Raw genomic sequence first — 15,121 nt, 5'->3', positions numbered from 1 at the left:
TCACAAAGAGATCTGCCATTTTAAACTAATGTGATCAAACACACAAAAAAAATTGATTCTGACACAGCACTGGGAAGAATTGGAGACGGAAAACAGGCCTCTATAGCAAATAGGTTGCAATGTCAGGAAAGCCATCCCAAAAATAGAGGTTTAAACCTCTTTATTTGTGGAACTATCTCTTGGCCGCACTCAGTAGGCAACGGTTACACTAAAAGCACAGAGAATTGCAGGGTGGCCAGGCACAGAAATCAAATTAAACCAGACGCTCTCAAAGTGACAAATGCACCAAAGTGTGAATCTCACAGACGTGCACGAGCGGCTAGGAGGAAGTCTCATTTCTGAAGCGTTCAAGGAGAATGTCACACTTCCATCTTTGTGGAACATCATGGATATGGATACACTACTCCCTAATTCTGGCCAGTGGAGAGATGCCAACATGAATGGGAATCATTTGTGAAAAATATGATTGTGGAGAGAAAAAGTCGATATTTATTCATATTCGTCTTTTTGGCACTGGTGGTGGACGGATATATTTGCTAGTGCGCCAACAGTAATACTGAAGGTACATAAAGGAATATTGGCCATTTAGTAATCAGCTCTTATGGCTATTCTATAGCCTCTCCCTGGAGTTTTGTTGAGAAAAGGCTAATTGTTTGTTACCCCTTCGGCTCCCTGTGGTGCAAATTGCCAGCTGTCTGAGGGTGGCAGTAAAATGCGAGGAACTGTGGCGGACGCCGAATCACAACTTGTGCCCCGTGACTCAAAATTACATAATCTGTTTTCATGAACAACAAGGTGCCTCATCTATTTCAGAGCCTGGTCATGGTTGACTTTGAAGACAGAGAAAAGGGAAAAAGAAAAAACACCCTGTACCCTCCTCCCCCGTTTAATCTCAAATGAACGGGTCCAACGAATGGCTGATAGCCTTTATAAATCCTTCCGTGCAGAGATGGGAGGGTCTGCAGCCATTTTGAAATAGGCCCATAGGCCCATGAATGACAGCTGACGAGATGAGCCTATTACCCCAGTCTACTGTGACTGCTAGTTTCGTTTTATTGACCGAGCAGTAAGAGGCTCAGTATCAAAGGCACAAGCATAAATCACAACAAGGAATAACAAGGCTATCTCTTGAAATCCATAGTATTTTTTTTTACAATTCCCACAAACTATCACTGAGGGCAACATTGGTGTGAAAGTACTAAAAAATATGACTCCAATATCCAGTATGGCATATATTTCTAGTGGAATAGAGTTATAATAATGGCTATGAAAGCATCCCTCGGAGCAGGAAATTACAGAGGGCACACAATGAGATCCAGTGAGAGCCAGATTGGCATTCCAAGCGGTGGACAAATTATCACCTGCCCCACACTCGCCGATATAATTGAATAATTTGAATTTGACATTTACATAGAACTATTAGTGATGTCATTACAGCGTGACATTTAAATAATGTTTTTAGAAATTATCAGCACGTTATTGCCTCTTGTTAATTCGAATGGGCCCTGCATACGCGGTACCACGGCCGCAGTGATAACATGATTTCCAAAAAACGTGAAGCAAAAACAACAAATAACCGCATGTTGCAGCCGTCTGTCCTAGAGGGGGCCTCAAATGGTGCACTTAGCCCCTGGGTAGAGCGGGACATTAGTCCTGGATGAAAGGAAACAAATTGGGCATGTCCGGAGCACAGCCACTTTACTGCGAGACAAGTGTGAGTGTGTGTGTGTGAGAGGACAATGTGTGTTTTCTAGCGTGTTAACGGTCTCATGTGATTAAAGTGAGTGTCCATACGCGTGCACGAAAACGCAGATCTGGTTCCTCAGCATCTTACTGGCTAAATGTACAGAAGAACGATTTACTTATCAGATCTTCCTCAGGCTTTGCAGCGCACGAGTCATTCAGAGAGCCCGGATCTTTATCAGATCCACATCGATTAAGAGCAGAAAAGCCTGGTGCTGGCATAAACTTCCATCTCCCTGCTCAGCAAACACAACTGGGACGAGGGAAGAAAAGACTACTTCTCCAATGATTAGAAACCACCGTCAAGTCAATGCGGCTCCTGAGCCGGGGCACTATCTCATCAGGATGAAACGGTGCTCAGGTTGAGGAGGAGGAGGAGGAGGAGGGAGCTTTGCTGTTTGGAAATGGAAGAAGAGAAATGCGCCGACTCTCACAGGATGGCATGTAGACTGTCGGATTCCGTGCCGGAGAACGGCTGCCGGGGCTCGTCACACGGCAGGTGCCTTCGTTGTAGACAGTACCAAAACAACATGAAGATTAAATTCTCGTCGGAGGGCTGTTTTCATGTGAAGTGTTCCATTCTAGGCAGCGAGGCCTGGTATTGCCGTCACTTATCTCTCCATTGCCGTGTGTTATTCACCCTGTTCTGTTTGAGCTGGGGAGGCGAGCACATTTGTTTGCCTCTTTCTATTACATCTCAGTGATAGCACTGAGGCCATTGAGGTAATGACATGGGTTTTACACTTAGGAAATCATTTTCATATCCCGCAGAAGCGAGCCGTAATGATAGCTTTTGATAACCGACAATCAAAGCTCCATCACCCTCCTAGAGTGCTACTCTATACAATCCTCTGGAGGAAGAGAAAGGGAGGAGGAAGGGAGTTAAGAGGGAGAGATGGAGGGAGTCAATGTGTGGGGGGGCGGGGGGGGTGGATTGGAGAAAGAACGCTAAGACAGAGGAGGAGGAGGGAAGGGTTGAAGTGCCAAGGTTTTTGTTCATCAAATGCAACAAGTCAAGCCAGGCCTTGGGGTTTGACGCGTGTACACATGTTATAATTGATAGCACTTTAAAGGCACTGTACATGGACCTCTTGTGTTCTAATGTCACCCTCTACGCCCATTACAAAGTCAGAGACGAATGTCCACATGCTCAGGACACACACACACACACACACACGCGCATTCTGCCCATACACCTTGGAGGCGTGGATAATCACAAGGATTTATTGAATGGTGGTGGTCGCTCCTCATTCTATCAAGTCCTTCTTTATAGGCCTCATGATAAATGGGACTGCCATGACGGGTGAGGATGAGGGGCGGAAGGGCCCACGAGGTGCTGGATCGAATTGAAACCACAGAATGAGCCCCGGCGCTGGGCCGGACTCTGCTGCCACCTTGTCTGATGAACACCCTGAAGCTGTAGGGGTGGAGATGAATGGGTGAACGCTTTCCTTCTCACAGGACTGAATAGGAAGGGAGCGATAAAAAACATGAGGGGGAAAGTAAGATAGACCTTACCAGCACAGGAGGATGATGCATGACAAGACCCAAGACTGTCCAGGCACACCAAGTCGGTGCTCGTCTTTGTTCATGATTGATCTTACTGTTTGCTGCACTAAAAAAAGCCAACAAGCTCAAATGTCTAACAACCAATAGGTCATTTTTGCTTCCCTCCCTTCCTCATAGCCGTGTTACATTAGCTACGACCAGTTTCTTTATGCACATTAGCCTCCGATATACAGAAGACAATCAACTACATTTTCTTTGATACCGGAGAAAATGTTTTGATTGGATGATTGGGAGACGAGATCTAAAAATAGAAGGAGTGCCTTTCTTGCTTGATCTCTAAACGGGTACCTGTACGTATATCCTCACAAATGTTTGTTACTTGAAAGAGTAGGTTCTGCAGATTCCAGTAGTATATGTACAATGCTTGTGTTTCTGTTCCTGATTAATGACACAGGAACAAGGATGCATTTATTTATGCAGAATACATCAATCTGGTGCTCATTATCAAAACCCATAAAAAAAAACAGTAGATACTGCCACTCACACCGCTATTGCTTCCACTGATGATCCATATATACACTGTATATTTGCAAGGAATCTGTAATTTCATGAATTAATAATGGTTACTTACTCCCATCATGTTTTGCATCACACTGGGAAAGTGCAGTAGTTTAAAGCCCACTAAAGCTAAACGGGGTTCTACAGTTAATTCATCATGACGGCAGCATTTAGTGGTGTGGAGATGAAGTACTGAGCTGCAGAGTACAACAGTGAAGCACTAGCCATTGGTAAAGACCTTTCTACAAGAAGAAAAAAAACCTACTTCTGGTTTGCTTCAAATACCAAGTCATAAAATGCTGCACTTGTCGATTGCAGTATGAAAACATTTGATTAAACAACAAAAACAAACTGAAATGGAATATATAACTCAATAAGTAACAGGGTATTTTCTATCACTGACCATTTAGAAGGATTAAAAGAACAAAGCGACCAAGTCTGGCTCGGGGGCAAAAGGTGAGTCCACCAACCGGATGAAAACAAATGGACAGCCAGTTGATGGGAAGAGCAGAGGCAGCGAAGGTGGAACTGGTTAAATCAATCTTTTATTTTGTTTCCGCCAATATGCTGTGCGGTGATTGGGGTCAGAGTGACAGGCAGACATGACCCCCCTCTTCCCCCATCTGTCTTAACACACACACACACTCATCTCTACCGTCAGACCAGGCTTTGTCTTTTGTGTTCAGGTTCCCGGGGAAAACGCCTGTGGTTAGGAGCTTACGCACAGGAAGAACACAAGCCCTCATTTACCGACGGGCATGCAATCTCTACGGGAGCAGTCGGAGGTTACCAAGGTGATTCTTCAACTTCAACACTCCCCAAGATGGCCCCGTGTGACATTGTCATTTGTCGCCCAAAAACCTGCATGTGTCGCACTCAACTCAGGGTGTTACCCGGAGTGTAAATCAAAGTGAAGCGCTTGACTTTGTGAAATGCTCGCTGCGTTCTCTGAGCCACCTACTTAGGAGATATATGGGATCTAAGATCTAGCTATCTAGGTGGGGGAATACAGGATATAAATCGCAGCCTCCCTGACATTCCTGTCCTTTAGTTGAGGAGGAGACACACAAATGTTCTTGAGTTAGAGTTATACAACCAGACTGAATGAGTGCTTCCTGGATGCCTAGCAAGGGGAATGGGACATCTATAATTCAGCAAAAGGATGGAGAAAATCTGTGACAAAAATTACAGCAGATAGGCCATGAATAATTAAACACGAGGAATAGAAACATTTAAAGACCTTGAGAGGCATTTCAGTTCAAATTTGAAAAACAGCCGAAAAAAAGGATCCTGCCAAGCCTGACTAAACTTCTGCTATTTATCGTTCTCTTGAGGCTTAAGAGTTGAGGTTACAAACAAACCTCAATGATAATTGTTTGCGAGGAGCTGAAGAGGCAGCTCCGGAGTAAGAAGAGACTATGCTTACATGGATGTCACCAGAGTATTGTTTGTGCACATCTGTTATCAAGAGTCTCAGTTCTTTTCGTGTTTGGGGAATAGATAGACGGAGATGAGGGAAATGATAATAATGAAACGGCTATAAACTGAGAGTCTCCTCGCTCTCTGTCTCACTCTTTTCCAGCAGCAGTTGTTTGAAGACTTGTCCTTGAGAAGAATACAATTTGCCTTTTGCAGAGCCAATATAGAACACAATTTGTCATTCTACTTCCGACTGCCTGTGATGATAAAAAAAGACCCTCCTAGGCCCTCACATAACCTTTTTGCACATCAAAAACTCAATCTACCCTGTTTTTCTCTGACTGACAAAAGAACACACATTCAATGGGCCTCAAACCGAGGCTTTTCATTCGCCTTGCGCCAATATATAAACCCTATAGGTCACATGACAGCCAGCTATTGTGGGTGACAAACCAGACCAATGTTATCTGAGATGGGTAGGTGAAGTGGCTTTCTATTCATGCCTGAAGGCAACAATGGTGTTAATTAGACTCATCAAACAGAGCAAACATTTTCCTTTTAGACCCGCACCGACAGATGTGCTCAATCTCAGCCGTAAAAAAAAAAAAAAGGAACCATCATAAAGGGTTAGACCTCACTGAGGCCAATTGTAGAAGCACAGTGCTATAGAGGGGAAGAAATAGCAGATATAGGTGGCAAAAACTGGGGAGGCAAAATATACTGAAATTGTAATTAATGTCAGCTGATGGTTAGCAGGCTAACAATAGAGTCCGACATTAATGTACACTCAGCACCCCATCTTGACAGAAAAAAACAAATGTAGAAATGTTTGTAAATTTATTAAAAAAGAAAAACTGAAATATCACATGGTCACAAGTATTCAGACCCTTTGCTCAGTATTGAGTAGAAGCACCCTTTTGAGCTAGTACAGCCATGAGTCTTCTTGGGAATGATGCAACAAGTTTTTCACACCTGGATTTGGGGATCCTCTGCCATTCTTCCTTGCAGATCCTCTCCAGTTCCGTCAGGTTGGATGGTGAACGTTGGTGGACAGCCATTTTCAGGTCTCTCCAGAGATGCTCAATTGGGTTTAGGTCAGGGCTCTGGCTGGGCCAGTCAAGAATGGTCACAGAGTTGTTCCGAAGCCACTCCTTTGTTATTTTAGCTGTGTGCTTAGGGTCATTGTCTTGTTGGAAGGTGAACCTTCGGCCCAGTCTGAGGTCCAGAGCACTCTGGAAGAGGTTTTCTTCCAGGATATCTCTGTACTTGGCCGCATTCATCTTTCCTTCAATTGCAACCAGTCGTCCTGTCCCTGCAGCTGAAAAACACCCCCATAGCATGATGCTGCCACCACCATGTTTCACTGTTGGGATTGTATTGGGCAGGTGATGAGCAGTGCCTGGTTTTCTCCACACATACCGCTTAGAATTAACGCCAAAAAGTTCAATCTCGGTCTCATCAGACCAGAGAATCTTATTTCTCATAGTCTGGGAGTCCTTCATGTGTTTTTTGGCAAACTCTATGCGGGCTTTCATATGTCTTGCACTGAGGAGAGGCTTCCGTCGGGCCACTCTGCCGTAAAGCCCCGACTGGTGGAGGGCTGCAGTGATAGTTGACTTTGTGGAACTTTCTCCCATCTCCCTACTGCATCTCTGGAGCTCAGCCACAGTGATCTTTGGGTTCTTCTTTCCCTCTCTCACCAAGGCTCTTCTTCCACGATTGCTCAGTTTGGCTGGACGGCCAGGTCTAGGAAGAGTTCTGGTCGTCCCAAACTTCTTCCATTTAAGGATTATGGAGGCCACTGTGCTCTTAGGAACCTTGAGTGCTGCAGAAATTCTTTTGTAACCTTGGCCAGATCTGTGCCTTGCCACAATTCTGTCTCTGAGCTCCTTGGGCAGTTCCTTCGACCTCATGATTCTCATTTGCTCTGACATGCACTGTGAGCTGTAAGGTCTTATATAGACAGGTGTGTGCCTTTCCTAATCAAGTCCAATCAGTTTAATGAAACACAGCTGGACTCCAATGAAGGAGTAGAACCATCTCAAGGAGGATCAGAAGAAATGGACAGCATGTGAGTTAAATATGAGTGTCACAGCAAAGGGTCTGAATACTTATGACCATGTGATATTTCAGTTTTTCTTTTTTAATAAATTTGAAAACATTTCTACATTTCTGTTTTTTTCTGTCAAGATGGGGTGCTGAGTGTACATTAATGAGAAATAAAATTAACTTTTTTGATTTTAGCAAATGGCTGCAATGAAACAAAGAGTGAAAAATTTAAAGGGGTCTGAATACTTTCCGTACCCACTGTATATATACACACACACAACGATAAGAACAATCAATTCTTCCTGAAGGAAAGGTCTGTCACACCCTTGCTTTCACATTGTCCAGTTCAAAACAGGTGAAATGTGACCAGTGAATTTGCCAGAGCCCATTAGAGCTTGGTTTCTTGACAACTTAAAAATACGTTAGGAAAAAGAAAAAAGCCTTTTATACTGAAAAAATGGCTGAAAAAAAGGAATGACTTTAACCTACTATTATTCATACGTTAGATAGACCGATTCCATCATGCCCACCATGCTTATACAACAGAGTGTGTGATTCACAAACTATTTTGATGGTATTCTTCAGACAGGATTTCTATGGATAATACCGGTCGGTCGGCACAGGGCCGCTTTCATAATTCAGTTAATGTGTTTCATTCTATGTAGAATAACTTCCTCGCGGTACACTGCACCAAGATTGTACAGCTCACACCTTATCTAGTTGAACCAATAAAGGTATGCGTTATACTAAGTGACACAATGTTCAGAAAAATGATTTAAAGGATCATTCTAGCTATGGTGAATATTACACTTCCTAAGCTATTCTCTCTAACATTCCCCTACATAATAAAACTGTCAACAATTGATCGATCTGGTTTGTATGTCTACATGAAGAACATCATTTCCCTATCAAGTACCTTATTTTACAGGTGCTATAAACGGTATTCAGAGCATATCTAGTGTCTTCACATGGCTTTCAAAACGGACACATCCTACCTGAGGGGGAAGCGGACGGGGCCGCTATACTTCCGGAAGGACGCCATGGGTCGGGATCGCGTTATCAGCTGTAACCGCTGTATGAGCGCAGTGCAGAGCGGTGGCCATTAGCTAGCCAGAGAGAGACTCGCATGCACTAAAATGCCTGCTCAAAAGGCCTGCCCATAAAAAAAGCACAGAGAGGAAGAGCTACTTCATTCTCCGCTCAGGTAGCCATTACTAATCTGTATATTTACTTTGCAAATAGTTGTTTGTTGCTATATTAATGCTCTAAGTCCTGTGTATAAAACATTGAATTAATTCCATAAAAACTAGTTACGATTAGTAACCAAATGCTCTTTCTCAGGAAACCTTATTACAGGACACAATTTAACCGAGTAGGATGGTAAAAATGGCGTCAAGTGGCGTGCCAGCAAAGACTATGAAGAGTTCTTGGAGAGCTAGTCATGTTAGCGTTGTAGAGAATTCTTTCTACTTCAACTGGGAGCTCTCTGCTTGAACATTTTTAATGAAGCCTCTAATGCACATACAAACATACAGCTCCTTTTATCCACCGTAAATGAAATGAAATCGACTCTTACTGCATACGCAATGAGAGCTTTCTGAATGCACAGGTGTATTTAACGAGATATTCTTGACCTTTCATGAAGTTTAATAATTGCTTTGCTTGGTAAAGCCAAACACACTAACTTTGTTAAGACACACATCATCTTGGAAAACCTCAATAGACTTAGATTACAGTCTAACATTTTATATTAATGGTGAAAATTAACATGATTTTCTGAATACATCTAAATGTTTGCAGGATTTTTCATAATGGGAAAGAGCGAGCTGGAAAACATTCGCACTTGTCCGTTAAGTTTGTCCCGGCACCAATGTCACCGAGACAAGTTATTGTACTTGGCAAATAAAGTGATGCTACTACCACAACCAGTTTCATGTTGCCAGACACTGGCGTCATTCTCATTCGCATCACAGCAGACCCGGTCTTTCACAAATTAACCAGGAGGCCAAATGCAAATAACCAACCTTGGTGTGGGTGAACATAATTGCGCAGGTCCTCCCTACTCTCCATTGTTATAAACGAGTGCTAAAGCAAGAGCTGATCCCTGATTAACGCTCATCCCCCTGTGTTTAATAGCCCTCCGTGCAACAGAATGGCAAAGTAAAAACAAACAGATGAGACTGCTCCCACGTGGTACCGGAGCGCAGATGGAGAGAACTTATAGACGGAGATGTGGACTTGGCAGAGGCTGGAGTCTGAGCAGGTGTTTGGATCCAGCATGGACATCATGTACTGCCATTTTTTAAAGCGCGAGAGAGCCAGGGGGACAGCAAAGGCCAGTGGGTGGAGATGAGGCACACAGGACAGACTGTTCTCCTTCCATGGAAAATGGTGTGAAATTATCTTCGCTGCATTAGAAAGATACTCCGGCTCAATCAACTTCAAATGGCGACAAATAATTGAGTCGATTTATTTAGACATTGTCAAAAGCAGCAAAAGTAACTGTCTTCTGCATATGTGGGTTGAACACACAAATTTGGAGAAAGAAAATGTCCCAAATGCGAGCTTAAAAAAAGTGGCGTGAATCCACGTTCAAAACGTGTTAGGGACCTATTGCGATGTGAACACTTTTCCACACAGATCCTGAAGTACAACTCAGACTGCAGAGGAGGAGTTGTTTAAGTCTTGCTTATCTGCCTTCCTAGTGAGGCCTGGAAATGGTTTCTCAGTGTGAGATGGTTTCTCAATAGTGTTGCTGAAATGGAGGGCACCCCTGCTGTGATCCCAGGGCACCACCTGATAAAACAGTGTCTTCCTTCAAGTAGCACTTACCAAGCGTGGAGACCTCTGAAGTGGTAAACAACTTCAAACAGGTACAAATTTCACATGGAGGAGCGCAGTTACCAAATGCTTTTTCTCTTTTAGCTTAAACAATGTTCGCCGAGTCATTTTGGCTGCTCGGGAATGAGGCAAATAACAAATGTTAACAAGCTGTGAAATTCAACATCAATGGACGAAAGGCACAAGGATAAGCAAAAGCAAAATGTTGTTTGACTCACTCCGCAAAACCACAAATAACCCCCTTGAGCAATCACAGAGCCTTGGATAGGACTTTCTTTTGATGTTCGCTAGGAAAGCAATGGAAGTGCTTCATCAGAAACCTTTCAAAGCAGCCCCCTTTCTTCCTCCTGCTTCTGAATCGAAATGGTGGCGTCATGCATTATACATTCCCTATTGTACAGAAGATTGAATTAAAACATCCTTTGTCATCAGAAACATTGCTCAGTTTGCGAAGTGACCAAGGCATGGCTATGAATAATTATGTGAGGGAGCGCGCTCTAAAGTGGCCGCAGATTTTCATTAGCGCCTCCAGACAGCAGTGCAGGGAGAGGGGAGCAAGTCTCTGGGCCCGCCTGCATCAACAGTGATGTATCACACAGCCCTGTGAGTCTTAACCGTTCAATTAGGAGCTCTGCTGAGGCCCGGCCTGTCAGTGGGGAAAGACCAGCAGAGTGCCGGACAAGATCAAGAGCTGCTTCCTCAAACACACTTCAGGAAGCGGAGCCATCAATCTCCCCGACTGTGACCGGCAGGGTGGCAAAGGGGGCAGGACCCCCTGCAGAAGCCGGGCCTGGCTCAGAAGGCTGCACAGGTAGGGCCATTCATCCCTATCAGGCAGACTAAAAATGAATATGCCCGTGACCTTCACAGCGGGGAGAGGGGGTTACACCCTGGGCAGGGAGGGGAGAAAAATCTCATTTTCATCAGCATTTCTCTGGACACCAAACAGCATTAGCCTGAGAAAATGCTGAGGCTAGGTTGGTTTTGTTACCCTGAGTTGGCATCCTAGTACAGCATGGGAATTTACAGTAGCTGGTTAATGTTGTGAGAAGGGCAATTTGCACAATATCATCAGGCTTTCCCAAAGCCTTGATGTACATGTTTGAGTTTGAATGCCCACAGTATAGCAGCAACATAATGACCCACATTTCTGGTGCCACTCTACCTCACACATGATATCAATCTGTGTTGCTGATGAATTAAGAAGCGTGCAAGGACTTCAGCGTGAGAATCACACTGAATAAACAAGCAGTTATGAAGTTAACCATGTGGCAGGGCAGTTTTCAGCTCTGTGTCTGGAGCCAGCCATAAATCATGTCATTTATTGTGACACACAGCTGTTCACGATAGCAAGGGAAGTTAAAAGAGTTGATCTAAACTTGTTATTATTCACTGGTTCATTGGCGTTATCAGTATTTCTGTTGCATGTAATGCTTAAAAAGTGTGCGCATTTATAATTGATCCAGGAGCTCAGGTAGAATACATTACTTAGAAAAAAAGACAATTTTTGTCCATATGATAAAAATCTTAGAGAAGATCTATAGGTGGAAACTGAAAACAAAGAGGGCTTTGTCTACAACAGAAAAATAATTACCAAAGTAAAATGGCAATGATATATGTTGGGCAATTGCGAGCTGCAGTTATTTGCTTCAAAATGCAGTGAGGCTTTAGAGGAAACACAATGGAGCTTTACCAACAATGGAGCCATGATGATTATTTATCGTATGCTGGGGCTGATTTGTAAAAATAGGAATCTTTTTTAAATGTTTTGTTTGGATGGAGATGGTTCAAACTCAAATACAACAAACCTAAGGCAATAATAATAAATTATTAATTAAAAGCTGCAGGATGAATGAACGGCTTTGACCACTCTTTTTTGCAGAATTGTTACAATACCCAGTATCTGTCTATTGTCTTCACTTTTTGTTTTCTGTCACAGAGAGTCTTTGTGTGGAACTGTGCATACAGCCAACAGTGACAGTGAACCTTGTGTTGTTCGGTTTCACAAATCATTTTGTTATATATCAAAAGCTACAAATACTGCTCTTCCCTGGGCATCACATTTGATGTGTAATTAACGAGTCATTCATGTTTAAGCTAGAGCTGAGAGAGGGCTACAAGCCCCGTGTTTTGTTGCAAGGTCTGCTAGAGGAGTAATCTGACTGGATTGTCTACAATAAAAACGTCAGAGAAATTTATACCAAGTGAGAAATAAAATATAGACTTCTATGCACCAATAACACAAAACCAGCTCCTATTTTTGCTACAAGAGGCAGTTCCTACAAATCAGTCATGAGTTGGCAGTGATACTACATTCGTTACCTAAATACTTGTTACCTGTGGTGTTCTCAGTTTAGGTTTTTGAAGTTCATCTCGCTCAAACATACAGCTGAGACTGTAGGATGTCAACGGCAACGTTTGCAAGCACGCTATTATTCCGACAATGTTAAGAATTTGATAAAGGTAATAAAAACAGCATATTCTGTTTGGATATCTTAAATTAGGCCTTATGTTGCATAATCCAATCAAGACATGAGGGATACACCGATATTCTTCCTGTTTTAGGAGCCCACATATCTGGTCTTTAGAAGAAAGGTATCTACTTTTAAACATTATTAAAGACTTGATACCAACAGGTTTTTGCTCACTGGGTGTTTAACATTAATCAGAGTATGCACGGCTGCATGTGAAGAGGAATATTAGTGGAATATTACCTCCACGCTGTGTGCCATGGTACAGCACATGTTAACATAGCAACCTTAGCCACATGGTTTTACCTTGAAATCTTTGAATTGTTGAGGTGCCCTTCATTTGATTTGTTTCCAATAAAAACTCTCTACACAATCCCTGCATGCACCTCTGTAAAAGAATAAATAAAGCCGGACTAAACCTTGGAATTTCAATACGTCAGGAATTGTAGGTTCAACTTAAAAGGACACAAATGCCCCTTGCAGCACATTTCACATTTGAAAATAAACAGATGAATTACGAGGAGGTTTCTATCTAGTTCACTTTAAAAGCTAAAGGAAAATCTGTCTGTTTGATACTTAAGATGATTTAGAAACAGTACTGTATTTATGTTACACAACATACACATCTCCATCTACAACATGATGTATGAATTGACCCTCTGCTAAGCCCCGCCCCCCTCTGCTACTCCGTCAAGCTGTCAGAGCTACCATGGAGCAGCAGAGACGTGCTAATGCAAGTTAATAATGTGCTAACGTATTCTGCTAATGTTAGCTCCACAGGTTTTTACGTAGAAACGTATATATCGCCTTCCAATCTCTCCGGGTAACAAGTATCACTATTACTCAACATTTAAACGTTGACTAGCTCCAGATCCACAAAACCAGCCTGAAAATGAAGGAAATTTGAAACGATTGCATGAGAGTCAATGAAGCAGAAACAGATAGTTGTCGGACCCTGGTCAGAGCTGGACGATGCTACGTTATAAATGGCACGTCTGCGTTGGGCATTGGGCACAACTGTGCTTTAAGCCTTTTGTGACATTGTGATAGAACATAATGTTTATATTTCGCTAAAATCCCAGTGGTGCTCTGTAAGTAATGGTATGTTTGGCCTCACCTGCACATCTGGTCCTGGCCCTCAGTGGGGGCCCGGGGGCTCCGGTGCCTCCCTCCAGAGGTCTAGTCAGCAGAACGCTGATCTCGTACTCTGTGTCTGGATCCAGGTGGCCGATCTTGTGTGTGGTCTTGTCTACAGGCTGCAGGTCGTACATCGTGCCGGACACAGTGCGGTATTCCACTTCCCTGTCGATGATCGGGCCGTCCCCGTTGATGGAGTTGGCGTTCAGCTGAATCCAAAGGTAAGTGGCACCAACAGCAGTCAGCTGGGGTGGTGCAATAGGCACTGGAGGCTCTGTGGAAACAAAACAATGTTTTGATTGATGTTAATAGAAAATACATAATGGTGAAATGCTGGAAAGCCTTGAAAATACAAAAAACAATTGTGTTTTTAAATTGTGTAAAAAGCACCGGCATTCCCACAAGAAAACTGTGGAGAAATGCTTGTAACAAGCAAACAACATGCTCAAAATCAATCTTTTCTTTCAAACAATCAACAGCATCAAAGTCCTTGTGAAGCACATGAAGAACTTTTTGATGTTTCCCAATTATCAAGGTACTCAAGAAGAGCCACGTGACAATCAATAGTTCTAGCTTGGTGGGGAATCTCATCATCAGTAGAACATTGACTGAAGCATCCAAACCTTAGCCAATGTTGATCCTATTGAACAATGCATTGATTTAAATCAGAGCACTCTTATGGAAAACCCTCTGTTAATTGAGAACAATTGTAGTTGTCATTTCTCTGATTAAAAGGAATTCAACTAATTCAACTAAAAAACACAATTCAGTCTCCTACAAATGACTTTAGTTGTCATGTGCAGATATTGTGAGAACCATCTTAATATTTTAGAACGTCTTACAAATTGAGGAGCAAGCCATTCTGGGCAAAAATGTCTTGAACTGATCTGAAGTGCAGTTAAAATTGCTTTCAGTTTTAGACCTGTAGTACTGCTATGCATCTGTTTTTTTGATTAGTGGGTTCCAGTTTTGTTTATCTCGTGCACGAGGACTCACATGCGAGTGACGCGGTACAAATTCCTGACACTGTCTCACTGAACGGTTAGAAGAAGAAGACTGCAATTTGGTAAATATGGATGTAAAAAATGCTGAGCAAATGTTTTATGAGGAAGGAGATGCATTCGTCACGTTTGCTAGACCTCCAAAACCTAAACAAGCCCTCAGGAAGAAGGCAAATTTGACATAGTGGCGAAACCGTGGAATTACTACTTCCAGGTCCGTCACGTGATGCCATGGGGGCCAAAAAAACAAACTACTTTCTGACAGACGCTTCCTTCAGAAAAAGAAACCGTAACTAACTTAAAATTGGGATCTTCTCATCAACATTTTATTCTACATGTCTCAATTAAAATCTTGCCGCAAATTACCCGTTTGAAGTATTATTGACTCAGCTG

The 15,121-nt window shown here is 42.9% G+C and overlaps 1 protein-coding gene across 9 annotated transcripts in view; it reads right to left on the bottom strand.

Annotated features, from left to right (window-relative positions):
* LOC116393167 (receptor-type tyrosine-protein phosphatase mu) overlaps positions 1-15,121 on the bottom strand; it is a 145,857-nt gene that overhangs the window by 71,881 nt on the left and 58,855 nt on the right. For all 9 annotated transcript variants that reach the window (XM_031865256.1, XM_031865260.1, XM_031865257.1 and 6 more), the window contains exon 7: positions 13,708-14,001. In XM_031865256.1, the coding sequence (XP_031721116.1) occupies positions 13,708-14,001 (294 nt within the window). The remainder of the gene's footprint in view (positions 1-13,707; positions 14,002-15,121) is intronic.

This window comes from Anarrhichthys ocellatus, unplaced genomic scaffold (assembly GCF_004355925.1).
Source record: "Anarrhichthys ocellatus isolate YVR2014 unplaced genomic scaffold, GSC_Weel_1.0 scaffold32, whole genome shotgun sequence".
Classification (NCBI taxonomy): domain Eukaryota; kingdom Metazoa; phylum Chordata; class Actinopteri; order Perciformes; family Anarhichadidae; genus Anarrhichthys; species Anarrhichthys ocellatus.
The sequence above is the reverse complement of the archived record's forward strand: the minus strand, read 5'-3'. Positions and strand labels throughout refer to the sequence as shown.